This window comes from Dendrobates tinctorius, unplaced genomic scaffold (genome assembly GCF_039654945.1).
Source record: "Dendrobates tinctorius isolate UK_male_01 unplaced genomic scaffold, ASM3965494v1 ptg000022l, whole genome shotgun sequence".
Lineage (NCBI taxonomy): Eukaryota > Metazoa > Chordata > Amphibia > Anura > Dendrobatidae > Dendrobates > Dendrobates tinctorius.
The window spans coordinates 48,815,471-48,831,816 of NW_027361690.1; the positions used below are offsets into that span (position 1 = coordinate 48,815,471).

At 41.9% G+C, this 16,346-nt stretch overlaps 1 protein-coding gene across 2 annotated transcripts in view; it reads right to left on the reverse strand.

The window, feature by feature from the left end:
* Positions 1–9,148: 9,148 nt before the first annotated feature.
* Positions 9,149–16,346, reverse strand: part of RHCG (Rh family C glycoprotein) — a 363,392-nt gene continuing 356,194 nt past the window's right edge. For both annotated transcript variants that reach the window (XM_073568698.1, XM_073568697.1), the window contains exon 10: positions 9,149–13,165. In XM_073568698.1, coding sequence (XP_073424799.1) covers positions 13,076–13,165 — 90 coding nt within the window. In that variant the 3' untranslated portion in view covers positions 9,149–13,075. The remainder of the gene's footprint in view (positions 13,166–16,346) is intronic.

Below are 16,346 nucleotides of genomic sequence, written 5' to 3' on the forward strand. Positions count from 1 at the left end.
TTCTTTGAAACCAGATGACCCTATTCTGACTAATGTGAACGCATTTTTTCAAGCCTTGGGGTTGCTGTACGACGAACCTAATGCTATTGATCAGGCTGAAAAGACCCTGTTAGCATTGAACCAGGGTCGAGAATCTGCAGAGTTGTACTGTCAAAAGTTCCGAAAGTGGGCAGTCCTTACTACCTGGAATGATAGTGCCTTGGCTGCTCTCTTTCGGAAGGGTTTGTCAGAAGCCGTAAAAGATACTATGGTGGGATTTCCTGTTCCCTCTGGTCTGGACGATTCTATGTCTTTAGCCATTCAGGTTGATCGGCGTTGACGTGAACGCAGAATTACACGAGAGGTGTTGCCACCAGTTGAACAGACGTCTGAACCTATGCAATGTGATAGAGTTTTGTCTAAGGCGCAACGTCAGGAATTCAGAAGGCGTAATAAGCTGTGTTTTTTCTGTGGAGATGCCTCACATATTATTTCTGTTTGTCCTAAACGTGAGAAACGCTTTGCACACACGTTTTCTGTTGGTGGGGTTCAGCCTAAGTTTCTTTTGGCAATTACTCTGATCTGTTCCCTGTCCACATTTTCCGCCAAGGCTTTTGTGGATTCGGGAGCAGCGCTAAACCTAATGGACTTGGATTTTGCTAAACGTTGTGGATTTCCGTTGACACCTCTGCAGATGCCTATCCCTTTGAGGGGGATTGATGCTACCCCTCTGGCTAAAAATAAACCTCAGTTTTTGACCCAGTTGGTCATGCGGGTCGCCCCAGACCACCAAGAAAATTGCAGATTTTTGGTGTTGCATGGTCTGCATGATGCTGTTGTTCTGGGGTTTCCCTGGTTGCAGATTCATAATCCAGTTTTGGATTGGAAGTGTGTGTCTGTGGTGAGTTGGGGTTGCCGGTGTACCTTTAGTGAGGCTCCGTTTTTTTCCACCTCTCCTCAGTCGCATGAGGTTCCTGACTATTTGACGGACTTCTATGATGTATTTAGTGAGAATGAGTCTGCGTCCTTGCCTCCTCATAGGAGTTATGACTGTGCAATTGAACTAAGCCCGGGGTGTAAATTTCCTAAGGGTCGGCTCTTCAATTTATCTGTACCCGAGCACGAGGCTATGCGGTCCTATATTAAGGAGGCGTTGGAGAAGGGTCATATTAGACCATCCTCTTCACCCTTAGGCGCCGGGTTTTTTTTGTGGCCAAGAAGGATGGTTCTTTGAGGCCTTGTATTGATTATCGTGCCCTCAATAAAATTACTATTAAATATCAGTATCCGTTACCCCTGATTTCGGATCTATTCTCTAGAGTCAGAGGTGCTTGCTGGTTTACCAAGCTTGACCTCAGGGGGCGTATAATCTTATCCGCATTAAGCAGGGGGATGAATGGAAGACGGCGTTTAATACTCCGGAGGGACATTTTGAGTACCTGGTGATGCCTTTTGGGCTCACTAATGCTCCTTCTGTCTTCCAGTGCTTCATGAACGATATTTTCCGAGACTTTGTTGATAAATTTTTGATTATCTATCTGGACGATATTTTGATCTTCTCCAAGGATTGGGATGCTCATGTGAAACATTCGGACTGTGTTCCGGATCTTGAGAGAGAATTCTCTGTATGTCAAAAGATCAAAATGCCTTTTTGGAGTACAGAGGATTTCTTTTTTGGGATTTATTTTGTCTCCGTCAACTATTGAAATGGACCCGGCCAAGGTACAGGCCATTTATGATTGGGTTTAGCCCACTTCTTTGAAGGCCCTCCAGAAGTTTTTGGGTTTTGCTAATTTTTATCGGAAATTTATAGCAAAATTTTCTAGTATTGCCAAACCATTGACTGACCTGACCAGGAAGGGTGCGGATGTGTTGAATTGGTCTCCGGAGGCGGTTGCTTCCTTTCAGGAGCTGAAGCGTAGATTTACCTCCGCCCCGGTTCTGCGGCAGCCTGATGTCTCACTCCCGTTTCAGGTAGAGGTGGATGCTTCTGAGATTGGTGCAGGAGCGGTGTTGTCCCAAAAGGATCCGGTAACATCTAAAATGAATCCCTGTGCTTTCTTTTCCCAAAAGTTCTCTTCATCTGAACGTAACTATGATGTGGGGAATCGGGAACTGTTGGCTATGAAATGGGCATTTGAGGAGTGGAGACATTGGTTGGAGGGAGCCAAAGATCAAGTTGTGGTCCTCACTGACCACAAAAATTTGATTTACCTAGAGTCGGCTAAATGCTTGAACCCTAGACAGGCTAGGTGGGCCTTGTTTTTTACACGTTTTGATTTTGTGGTCTCTTTCCTTCCTGGAACTAAGAATGTCAAGGCAGACACCCTCTCTAGGAGTTTCTTTGCTGATTCTCCTATGGTGACCAAGCCTGCTACCATCTTAGGCGAAGGGGTAGTTCTTTCTGCCTTCTCGCCCGATTTGAGACTTGCTCTGCAAGAGTTCCAGGAGGACAAACCTGAGCGTTGCCCCAGTGGAAAGTTGTATGTTCCTGACCAGTGGAAGAAGAGAGTGATGTCTGAAGTTCATTGCTCTGCATTGGCTGGTCATCCAGGTATTTTTGGTACTAGAGATCTGGTGAGTCGCTCTTTTTGGTGGCCCACCTTGTCTCATGATGTCAGGAATTTTGTGCAGTCCTGTGGGACTTGCTCCCAGTCTAAATCTTGTTCTCGCTCTAGTGGGTTGTTGATGCCTTTGCCGGTCCCCAGGAGGCCATGGACCCATATTTCAATGGATTTCATCTCTGATATGCCGGTCTCTCAAAGAATGACTGTTATTTGGGTGATTTGTGATAGGTTCTCTAAGATGGTTCATCTTGTACAACTCCCTAAGTTGCCATCTTCCTCTGAGTTGGTGCCCCTGTTTTTGCAACAGGTGGTTCGCTTGCACGGGATTCCTGAGAACATTGTATCTGACAGAGGAGTTCAATTTGTATCTAAATTTTGGAGGATGTTCTGTTCCAAGTTGGGAATTCAGTTGTCCTTCTCCTCTGCTTTTCACCCTCAGACCAATGGGCAGACAGAGAGAAGAAACCAGACCTTGGAGTCGTATTTGAGATGTTTTATTTCCGCTGATCAGGATGATTGGGTTTCATTTTTGCCCTTGGCCAAATTTGCTTTAAATAATAGAGCTAGTTCTGCCACTTTGATGTCACCTTTTTTTTTGTAACTTTGGGTTTCATCCTCGATTTTCTTCAGGGCAGGTGGAGCCCTCTGCCTGCCCAGGTGTTGACACTGTGGTGGAGAGCATGCACCAGATCTGGGACCAAGTGGTGGATAAGTTATCTCTCTCCCAGGAAAAGGCCCAGCGGTTTTCCAATCGACATAGGACCATTGGTCCCCAGTTTAAGATTGGTGATATGGTGTGGTTATCATCAAAAAATATTGCTATGAAGGTGGCTTCTCCTAAGTTTAAGCCTAGATTTATTGGACCTTACAAGATTTTGGAGATTATTAATCCAGTCTCTTTTCGTTTGGCTCTTCCTGTCACATTTAAGATCCATAATGTGTTCCATAAGTCCTTGTTGAAGAGGTTTGTTGAGCCAGTTGTGTCTGAGGTGGCACCTCCGGACCCTGTATTGGTTGAAGGTAACTTGGAATATGAGGTAGAGAAAATTCTGGATTCCCGTCTGGCTAGACGGAGACTCCAGTATTTGGTTAAGTGGAAGGGTTATGGTCAGGAGGATAATTCCTGGGTCTCTGCCTCTGATATTCATGCCAAAAGATTGGTGCGTGCCTTTCATTGGGCTAACCCTAATCACCCTGGTAGCATTGTTGAGGGTTCGGTGACCCCTCCTCAAGGGGGGTACTGTTGTGAGTTCATTTTCCCCTCCGTCACTGAGGCCTGGTGAACTCCCTATTCTAGTGAAGGAAGGTAGTGAGCCTGATTATCAGGCACCTGGGACTAATGAAGACGATTGGCTGAGTGGAGTCACTGACTGGATTTAAGGCAGCCTACGCCCTTTCTGCCCTGCGGGTGATTTCTCTGTGGACTCTTGGACACCAGTATGATTCCTGCTCTCCTAAAGCTAAGTTTTCTGTTTTGCCTTTTTGCATTTAAGATTTGTTTTGGTTTTTCTTGCTTTTTGGATTCTGCCACTCCCTGCTGGAGTGTGCAGTGTTCCGTTAGCTCTGTCTTCAGAAAGTACCTGAGTGCTGATTTAGTTTTTGAAGCTTAGTTGCTTCAGGGCCATTTTTATATCAGCTTGTTGGCTTTTGTCTCTGATAGGGTTTTGGCAGATTGCAGACAGCAGCCTTCCTATCCGTTCCTATCTAGGTAGTTTTTGGGCCCCATCTTTGCTCAGTCTGTCTTTCTGTCTGTGTAAGTGTTTTCATCTTGCTTCACCGTCATTATATGTGGTGGGCTGCCTATTGCTTTGGGGTCTACTCTGGGGCAGTTAGATTTCCCCTTTCCTTCTTTAGGCCTATGTATCTCTCCGGCTGTGATCGAGGGGTCTAGGTCATCGTAGGAACCCCCCACGGCTACTGCTAGTTGTGTTGATAGGTTCAGGGGTCTGCAATCTGATAGTTGCCAACTTCTCTGGTTTTCTGGACTAAGCTAGCATTTCTGTTTTTGCCTCCTACGGTGACTCAATCAAAACAGTTTTCATGTTAGAGTAGGACTGGCAAGTGTAAGGAACTTTGACGTTAGTTTGCCAGCTTCCGTATTATGGCCATAATATTAACCAATACCTTACATATATTGATATGTTTTTGTGCACTTTTTATCTTTTCAGGGTGCAGTTGGGCCCAAATGGTTCTGTAAACTGTGGCCTCTGTTCACACGCGATGCATTCTAGTTAGCACTGGGCAGCCTCCCCTATATGGTGTTACTAAGAGGCTGTGAACTATATGCTATGCTTTCCCTGTGTGAACATTGCCACATACAGATTATTTTTTTGCACTGGTGTGCCACACGGCCAATCCCTGATTGTAGGCTGGCTGTTTCATTAGGTATTATTGCACCTGTGCAGTTGCCATTTTACTTGGGTCCACTGCACCCTGTTAGTGCATTTGTATTGAGGCCTGTTTATACAATTAAGCATCTCTGTCTGTTTTGGTTTTTTCTCAAATATTGGAGGATTCTTTCCTCTTTCTGTGGTTTTCATATTAGAGTAGGACTGGCAAGTGTAAGGAACTTATGCACCCTGAGCCTGCAGCACCATCTAGACTATCCTGCATTGCAATCTTTAATCTCTTTTAATCTACCATCCACATCCAGGGAGATTAGCTACAGTCCCATAGGTTGTAAACTTCTTGATTACTTTGTGCACCGTGGTAAAAGGAACAACAAGATCTCTGGAGATGGACTTTGGTTCTCAAATTCTCAGACAATTCTATTCTCCTTTTTCTATTCTCCATGCTTAGTGTGGCACACACAGACACACAATGCATAAACTTATTCAACTTCTTCCCTTTTTATTTGGCTTCAGGTGTGATCTTCATATTGCTCACACCTGTTACTTGCCACAGGTGAGTTTGAACGATCATCACATGCTTGAAACAAAGTTGTTTACTCATAATTATGAAAAGATGCCAACAATTTTGTTTGGCTCATTTTTGCGTGTTTGTGTGAAAATAGGCCCAATTTGCCTTCTTTTCTCAGTTTTTTGTTTTCTTCCAATACACACAAAGGAAATAAACATGTGTATAACAAAATGTGTAATTGCAATATTTTCCTGGGAGAAATAATTCATATTCAGAAACAATTGCAAGGATACCAACACTTTCGGCCACAACTCTATACATATCAGTGTTTGTGTGTGTTAGTGTGTATAAATATCAGTTTTATTGTGTATCAGTTTTTCTGTGTGATGTAGGGTGAGTATGTGTGTGTAGATATATTTAGGAATCAATATGTTTTTGTTGCATGTACAGTACCATGAAAAGATTTTTATTTTTTTTCTGATATACCCACCCTTCTCCAGGCCCAACGTTGCCTGTCATTACTGCTCCATTTGTTGCAGACAGGCTACATTCGTAATATTACTACTAAAGCTCATGAGACTACTGCAGGCAATTACTAGACTAATAATTATAGTGTATCTTCATCTTTTTTATCAATATAATAGTATTTAGTTGTCAATTAAAGGGGTTACAAAACCTACAAAAGACAAAATGAAAAAACCCTGCTATAATTAAATAAGTGAAAAGCAAAAGTGCATTTAAATCATACAGAGTTCTTAGTAATACTGTATTTGATCAAACATAGCATAAAAGCCATCCCACCATCGACAAGGAGGTGACAAGAGTCACCTTGTCGATGGTAGGACGGCTTTTATGCTATGTTTGATCAAATACAGTATTACTAAGAACTCTGTATGATTTAAATGCACTTTTGCTTTTCACTTATTTAATTATAGCAGGGTTTTTTTCATTTTGTCTTTTGTAGGTTTTGTTTGCTTTTTGGCCATGTGAACATGCATTTATATGCTGCATGTGTACCAACTCGAACCAAGCTCAATTTTTGTGTTTTTTCTTTGTATTTTTGCATTCTGTGCAAGCTGGGGTGTGGCCTCCCTCTCCTGAGCTGGAAATTGTATTTAAAGGCTTCCCCTGACTGGTGTCCAGTGGTTGGGACCCGGTCCTTGTCTGTCCTTATACACACAGACGTCAACTTTGACACATGATAAGGTTATTAATACTAGACAGTGTAGGACCGCCCCTACCACAGAGTCACCTTGTAGATGGTGTGACGGCTTTTATGCTATGTTTGATCAAATATTGTATTACTAAGAACTCTGTATGCACTTTTGCTTTTTACTTATTTAATTATAGCAGGGTTTTTTTCATTTTGTCTTTTGTAGGTTTTGTATGCTTTTTGGCCATGTGAACATGCATTTATATGCTGCATGTGTACCAACTCAAACCAAGATCAATTTTTGTGTTTTTTCAATTAAAGGGGTTGTCCAGTTCAAATCGATAAGTCTGCAGTTACTCTGTTGTGCCGGTTTTTGACCCAGGACTAGAGCATATGTAAGAGTTATGCATACTCCCCACCAAGGCCTGTCTATTTGACGTGGCTTGGCTCCATGCACATGTATTGAGTGAGGCCGCTTCCCGTTTAGCAAGGCTGTCGGCTAGTGGCAGTGACCAACTAGAGAGCGCAGCCTTGCTTGGTACAAGAGTATGGAAGCGAGGCCGCATCCACTAAGAGAATGAATAATTCATATATACCCTCCCGTCCCGGGTCAGGTCAGAAACACAGTTCGTGCGCTAGGGGAATTCATAATTCTGCAGTCACACATAGTGCCTGTAGACATATGGATTTGGAACGGACAACCCCTTTAAGATGAGAATGTAAAAAGAACATGACACAGTGGAATAATATCAAATGTATTTATTCATGCTCTTGTGATACCCATGTGATATCCATGAATACATATAAAAGCTATCATTTCTTGCCAAGCACAATCACTGGAGTGAAGACAGTTGTCACTGGGTGGTTGCTTTGTGATACGTTGAACATGGAGCTGAATAAAAGTACCTTTTCTCCCTTAGTCTGGACACTGAATACATATATGTTGTCACTAGAAATAATGTTGCACATTTATTCCTTGATAGGTGGCAGCATTGAGAAGAAGACCTTAGGTGACAGAAAATTCTCCAAGTAGATGGGTGTGAGTGGATATGCAATCATTGCATTTATAAATCAGAAATCCTAGGAGTTAATGTGTAATCAGATTTTTCAAACGTTATCCCTGCTTTCTATCTCAGCATGTATGAGTGCACATAATTGACTAACTCCCTATTCACATGTAGCTCCGAGCTTCTCGGGATTGGTAGATTCCCAGCAGTCAGAACTCCAGCAATATGGAAGTTATCCCCATCTGATGGATAGGGGATCATTTCTAATTTTGAGAATACTCCTTTAAATGATTTATCCAATTTCAGGAAAAAAAAGAGCTGTTGATGTTATAAAAAAAAAAAAAAACAATACTTATTCCACCTATTCCCCACTTTTGCAGTAAAGATTCCCCTATGGTCCCTGCCAGAATGTGACTGCTGCAGTCAACAGCCCCTTCAGTGGTCGCAGATGCTTCTACTGCCTTCACCGTTTAGTGCAGGGTCATGATGCCAGTAATAACAGCACGTTACAACTGTGGCAAGTAATTTTCTGCAGTGGTCATATGTCCGACAGGAGCCAACTGAGTATCTGCACTGGATTGTCAGGGGATTGAAGAGGTGATCAGTGAGGTTTTTTATGTGTTTTTTTCTGATTTATTATATATTTGCAGCTCTTTCCATAAATTTTACAAAAACTGACAACTAATTTAACTTTGTAGCATTTTGTTACAAATTTCTTTTATACCCAATTTGCAAATCACAGCAAACCTATCACTGCCAGCAAAATATCATGTTTTACTGTAAAAAATAACATGGAGTAGGTTATGTTGGCTCCAATCACATGCTTTTGTATAGGTATAGATGACATTACGAGCCTCACTTTACTTCTGTGATAAAGTTAAGGGGGTTTGCTCACACCATACATTAATCCCCCATCCACAGGATTAAATGTCTTCCTGCTCTCCTTCCCCATTACCAGAATGTGGGGCCCCATCTAGCATTCATACTCACTGTTGTCACATAGAAATGGCTTGGCATGATCACACTTTTGTTCCATTCTTGTCTGGTGTTTACAAAGGTTTATTGGTACAGCATTCAGTTATCTCAATGAGCCCCATAGACATGCATCGTCATATAGGTCCATTCAATTTAACCACAGTGAAAAGCATCAAGATCCTGCAATCTAGTGATTGGGAGGGGTCCTAGAGGTGGGGTCTTAAATAATCAGACATTTTTAACATATTTTGTGCATATCTAAAAATATGCGCCATGGGTACACCCTTTTAATGTCAGAAAAGCAGGAGCAGACCCACCACCTTAAATACATGACATTTAAAGCTGACTGTGCATCGCATCATAGGTTTTTCCCATGTCCCACTGGTTTACAATAACTCTCTGCCAAAATATCAACATTTGTAGTTAACCTGTTAACGTCCATATACCGTATTTAAGGTGTTCCTACTTAAGAAATGTAGCAGGGTGTGGAGACACGGGGGTCGATGGGCATCCCAGTCCGCTAACTGAAACTTCATGGACCAGGGATCGTCCCACCGAACGCCCACTCTCCCTTTAACGTGGGCATAACGCTGTTCAGACAACACGGGTAAATGTAAAACAGTGTAGCAATGCTTTATTGAACCACAAAACAGGTAGATAACACATAGAACAAACCCAGCAAAATTCCCCAAGATGGTGCACATTACAGAGTCTCATCCTTCCGCTGATTTGCCGGATAATGGCAGATTTTGTTTCAGAGTTTCCTGTGTCTCTACCCCACCTGTGGCATGCACACAAAGAGGAGGTAATGACAAGCATAGGAAAATGACAGTCCATTCAGTCCATACAAGGCCAGTTGATCCGAGGATAACAACCTGGCTTCATCTTCCAGGGTCGGTTACTCCACCTGTGGCATACACATAGAGAGGAGGTAACGACAAGCATAGGAAGATGACAGTCCATTGAGGTACAAGGCCAGTTAACCCAAGAGTAACAACCTGGTTTCTCAAACGTATCCATGGTTCAGCGTTGGTCAATGGAGCAGATCTGTATTCTTCCAGCAGGGGCCGAAAAACCCCTAGGTTGTTTCCTGTAGAATGATAGATATCTGTCCCTCCTGATGGAGCCATGATGTAAAATGGCTGCTGTCCTGTCTCTGGTCCTTTTGGATGCATGGATGTCTTGTCAGAATCTTTGGCTGTTTCTGTCTCTCTGTCTCGGAGTCTCTTTAAACAGAGGCATTTAACCTATTTTTAGATTTAACAAGTGTCCTTCAGTCCAGCATCACAGATATGGAGAAGAATGGTGATGAGATCCAGTAGCATTACTTGATTATTTAATCTATTTGCATAGTTTTTCCCTCTCTGCTTTCAAAGTCAACAAACTGCCTCCATAACACAAGGCATAATTAGCATATCGGCAAACATCAATAATCATCAAAGATAACAGCACACTATGTTATATGAAATATCAGCTTACAAGTCAATATTACACGCTTACAAAAGCAAAAGTATATTCTTAGCCTTTTCTCGGTTTGCTAAAAATAGTCACCTGGTTAATTAAAATACAATCCTGTTTCTTCACACAGGGCAGACATATCACTGGTGCAACCTGTGCATGGACCCTTTACACCTCAATAGCAGATGGAAGTGTGCATTATGACGAGCTCTTGACCTGTGAAGGGCCCATATACTGTCCTTGCAGAGGAGCCTCCTCTGTCATTGCCCACCAGTGTATTAAGGAACAGATATTATTTTAAGATATGTGTATTTCAAGTGTAACATTTCTATTATTACAAACCAGGTACGACCACTCATACATTGATTGTCTTTATACTATATAAATGGGCACCAGTTTTTGTTTTAATGTGTTGTAACTTTGGAACAATACTTGTATGACATACTAAATAATGTCAGGGGTCTGATAAGTTGTAATTTCACTAAAAGGTATTTACTTTCAAATTTTTTTTTAACTTTTTTTTAATTAATAAACACACTAAAATGCAATACCGTGTAATACCACACAGATCTCTTCAGTCAGTATTTCCCTTTTCACTTATTCATTCTATTTTTTTTCTTATGTAGTGCAGCTTAGACTCTTATGTATGTCTTGTGGATATATATTTTAGTTTCTGGTCCATTACTTATTGTTTGCCATTTTGATTCCTTCTCCCTTTCTGATATGTTTCACCTAATAAAGACTAGATTTTCCATCTTTCCTGTGGCTTTGTAATGGCGGTCTTATCACATTGAGGCTGCTCCTATTTTAAGGGTAAGTGAAATTGAATCTCTTTGCTCTCCCACACTGCAGAGTCAAAAGAATTCATGAAACTGTTTAAGGCTATGTGCGCACTGCATCTTTTAGATGCCAAGTTTTTCTTTGATGTCATTATCTTGAAGTTGCTTTGCATGCAGTTCTGCCTTCATTCTTGCGGCGGCTTTGTCACGGACATCTTTTGCCCTGTACTCACAAGTATAGAGAACATGTGGTTTCTTAGCAGAAACCTCCCCAAGAATGGACATGTGACTACTTTTAACCGCTTCAGGATTTACATACCCTGAAGTGGTTAAAAGATGTGACACAAGATGGAACACATGCACAAAAATGTCATTTTGACATTGCTTTGCACTAGGTTCATTTTATGGAGCGGTTTTGCAGTACTTGTTCAGGTGGATTCCCTGGCAGAATCCTCCTGAAAAAGGAGTCATATGCACATAGCCAAATGGAAATGCGCAACATCAGCAAACATTTGCATTGCGCTTTTCCCAGAATGGACTCGCAGTGAATAAATAAACTGTCTTCATTGTCTAAAGCAACCAATCACAGTGCCGAAAACATTTTATATTCTGTTTTTAAAAAAAAATAAAAGTTATACTATAATTAAGTGTCTATTAGTGTTTTTTATTAGGCAGTTTTCCATACTTCTTCTCCTTGTGGATAAAACTGCAGTGATTTTGAAATGTTTTTTGAAAATTGTGGCAAAGCAATGAGTTTGAACGTGTGAAAAGAGCCTAAGAATAATCTATTTTTTAGAGTTTCGGTCAGTCACCTTTGCCACAAGCTGATGATAGGTTTCTGCCTGTCAGCTGGTATCTATACAGAGGATCACAGAGGGTAAAGATGCTTGGAGAGATGATTGAAGGTTGCCACTAGGCATTTAATTGGTGATGATGACATACTGTATTTTAAAGGCATTCAGAAATTGACTTTCAGAATGCACATGAGTGCATGAACTAGACTGGTTGAAAGACTATAGATCACATGAAACAGTTACCCGTAATGCAGGTGGAAAATGTAATAATGCAACTAAACTGGGATTAACCAAATTACACAGCTAGAACAGTAAGCTTTATATCCGTAAAAAGTATGTTCTGGAGTGCCATTTTAAAGGGAACCTGGTATGAGATGCATAGTTTCCAGTCAGATTTTTAAGATATGTTTTCTCTCTCTCTGAGGCCTCATTCAGACAATCTTTTTGCATGTACGTGTTGATTTTCATGGATAGATTATGCACCCATTATAATCTATGGTGCTATTTACATGTCCCTTTTATTTATTGAATTGTGTGTTGGTGCCAAACTCAGAGACATGTCCATTTTTTCCAGTATCAAAGATGACAAGTGCCAATACAAGTCTATAGGTCTGTGAGACACAGGTACAGCACGCAGATGGCATCAGTGATTAGTATGCCATTCGAGTGCTGTCTTAATTTAACATTGTAATATATAGGAGAAGGTTTGTAATTTAGTTATCCATCCATGAAAACCACTGATGACTATATTGATGGTAAAAACAAACAAATAGACCAGACACTATGGTAAACATGGACACACGGACCATACACTGATGGTAAAAACAAACACATAGACCAGACACTATGGTAAAAATAGACACATGGACCATACACTGATGGTAAAAACAGACACACACACCAGACTCTATGGTAAAAACTGACACACGGACACTACACTGATTGTAAAAGGGGCAAACGGACCAAACACTGATGACACTGATATCATATTTTTTTTGCATATGTGAAAAATAGTGTCATCTGAACGAGACCTAAAGTATAAACAGCTGCAATAATGCAGCCAGTGTCTGATACAAGTAATTCGGGCAGCAAGAATCATAAGACAGGTTCATTTTAACTGAAGCAACTCATCCATCTTCAGAAACAGCAATAATTAGACACACTAACACTGAGTCCTACTTGGGCTGCAGCATTCACAACAGATATTACTAAATGTACATTGAAGGGGTGAAATCTATGTTGAAAATAAGTGACTTTTCATCTACAGATTGTGCATGTTGCAGAATTTACAGCATGCTCATGTTTCCGCTTTTAAAAGCTAATTATGTGTTAAACATTAATTTTCTGTGGCTTTGCGGTGTGAAATCTACTTAACAAAATTATAACAAAATCACTATGTATGGATTAACCATAACAAGATCTATAAAAATCAGCTACAAAAAACTTGGTACAAAAACAAAACACAATTTACATGATATGCTACGCCGAGATTTTGACAAATGCATCAGTTTCCATTGATTTCCCTCATTTGTTCAGGTATATGGGTGACATAATGTTTGGCATTGTCCAAGCCTTCCTCTTCTTCTCCAGGAACCTATGTAGATAGAACAATAACAATAATATTGAATCCCTAATTTAGGAATTTGCTTGTCATAGAACAGAACTGAATACTGTACTGGATTATGTGCAGTATCTAAAGCCAATGCATGACATTGAATTGGTTAGTCCCATGAATAAACAATTATTTAGTAAATTATAAAAAATGTGATCACTTTTCTTTTAGAATCATTACAAAATCGCTCCTGTATCTAAATATTGCAGTTCCCTACTTGCTAAGTCGCCTTCTGAAACATTAACAAAGAAGAGACTCTTTTGTTAAATTAATACTCCAGGAAGATGTATTTAATAAATCTTATTTAAAAACATGTTATCATTTGGCTGATTTTACAGAGCAAATTAACATTTATAAGTGGGACACTGCTTGTGTGGAAAGTCCTCATATGAGGTAGAGGGATATTTTCGACAACCTTTAGGAGCGAGTGTAACCTTTGTTCCCTCTATAGCAACAGCTCTGATCCCAACATGTGGACATTTATTCATATTTGTCAGAATAAGTATAGGAAGTGCTGTACTGTTTGTAATAGTAATACATAAAATATATATACTATACAGCATACTGCATATCCCACAGCAAAAATGAGTTAAAGGGAATGTGTCATCAGGCTTCTTTGTTAAATGTAATTATTTGCAATGCTGCAGTCTCGGGGAATCCCAGTGGTGCGATGCTGCGGGTCCGGTGTCGGCAGTGAGGCAGAGTTGAGTTTGTTGCATGGAGCAGGGTCTCTTCCTCAGGATAACGGTGGGAGAAATGTGGCAATGCTGTGGCCCAGTGTCCACGGTAAGCAGAGCCGAGAGCATCATTGGTTTCTTGGAGGCCATCTTCCTGAAGCCAAGGGCCGTCGAGATCTCAATCTGCGAACACACGGCCTCCGGCAGCCATTTTCCTGAAGCTGAGGGCCGCCGATATCTCAATCTGCACACTTGCTGCCTCTGGCAGTCATTTTCCTGAAGCCGAGAGCAGCCGATATCTCAATCTGCACACGCACTGCCTCCGGCGGCCATTTTCCTGAAGCCCACAGCCTCAGGAAAATGGGGCACAAGAGGCCCAGCTAAGATCTCAATCTGCACATACACCACTTCCAGCTGCCCATGGCTTCAGGAAGATGTCCGCAGGGAAACCAATGATGAACTCTGCACTGCTGACTGCTGACACCGAGCTTGAGCATCGCCACACTTCTGCCGCCGCGAGTTCCTTGACCAAGTGATGCTGCTACACCACTGCCGCAACCCCCCGGTAAGCCTGCGCTACAACAATAAGATGCACCCCCCTTTTGCCTCCCAAATTTTGGGTGAAAAAGTGCCTCTTATAGTCTGAAAAATATGGTATAGATATATATACTAGATGGAGGCCCGATGCTCTCGCAGCAGGAGGGCGGTAATGTCATGATGGGGGGCAGGCTTTGCAGCATTGAGAATCTCTCCCCCCATATGCTCACCCACCTATCCACTCTCTCTATCCCCATGTGCTGACTTCTCCCGTCTGTACTCTCTTCTTTGACCTGTCTATACCACAGCTCCAGGGCAGGGGAGGAAGCAAAAGACAATACTGACTTTACAACAGGATATTGCAGTGGATACATTTTGTGAGGTAAAATATTTTTAAAAAAACAGTCAGTGAAATATTTTACCTTACAAAATGAATCCACTGTGATCCCCTGCTGTAATGTCAGTATTGTCTTTTGGTTCCTCCCCTGCCCAGGAGATGTGGTATGCTCCGTACAAGGTCAGAGACACTCACCCCTGTGTCTGACCGTGTACAGAACATACCACAAATCCTGGGCAGGGGAGGAAGCAAAAACAATACTGACATTACAGCAAGAGATCACAGAGGATACATTTTGTGAGGTAAAATATTTTTAAAAAACAGTCAGTAAAATATTTTACCTCACAAAATGAATCCTCTGTGATCCCCTGCTGTAATGTCAGTATTGTCTTTTGCTTCCTCACCTACCCAGGAGATGTGGTATGCTCCGTACATGGTCAGACACAGACAATTTTTAAAATAAACTTTTGTTCATGGGAAAACTCCTTTAATGTGACCGGCTTCCTCTGTCTGTAGCCACGTCACACATCTGCCGCGGGGATCAGCCAAATGATTCACTGCACCTGCGCATAATTCACGCAGGTGCAGTAAGTCAGACCACCGCCATGTTTGTGCAGATAGATAGCGGCGGTCACATTGAAACTGCGCATGCGCTCCTCCTGTACAAAGATGATGGCAGTCAGTGAATCATTCGGCTGATTCCAGCGGCAGCGTCCTCGCGACGTTGTTCCGCTGGTGGTACTGCACAAGAGGCTGTGTGAGTATGAGTGTGTGAGTATGAGTGTGTGAGTATGAGTCTGAATGTGTGAGTATGAATGTGAGTGTGAATGTGTAAGTGTGAGTGTGTACGGCGTATAGAGTGTGTGTGTGTGTGAGTGGTGCGACGGTGTTCTGCTGGTGGTACTGCGCAATAGGTTGGTACCAGCAGCAATTTCCATATAGAGACTCCCATCACTTGGGTGTCCCAATATGTCGGTTGGTGAACTTCCTCCGCTTGGAATTCTGGGATACGGTGACATCTGGACAGAACAGGAAATGAAAACATTACAAGGCAACTATATAAATATATATATACTGTATATATACATATAATGCCTGACATGCACAAGTAACCATCAACTGCGGCATATACCAAGGTGATGCACTGACCCCATTGCTGTTCTGCATAGGCTTGAACCCCCTCAGTCAGATAATTACAGAATCTGGCTATAGATACAAGTTCAAGAGTGGAAGCACCATCAGCCACCTCCTCTACATGGATGACATCAAGCTGTATGTGAAAAACGAACGAGAAATCGATTCACTGATTCACCTGACAAGGATCTACAGTGAAGACATCGGGGATGTCCTTCAGACTGGAGAAGTGTGCTGGTTGGTAATAAAGAGAGGCAAGGTAGTCAAAACTAGAGTTGAGCGAAACGGGTCGAAAAAATTCAAAAGTCGCCGACTTTTGGCAAAGTCGGGTTTCATGAAACGAAACCCGACCCTAGGATGAGGTCGGCCACGAGGTCGGCGACTTACGCGCCAAAGTCGAGTTTCAAAAGTTTGTTTTGCGCTCTTTTTCAGCCAATCAGGATCCACGGACATTGTGGGCAACGTGATGACCTAGGCA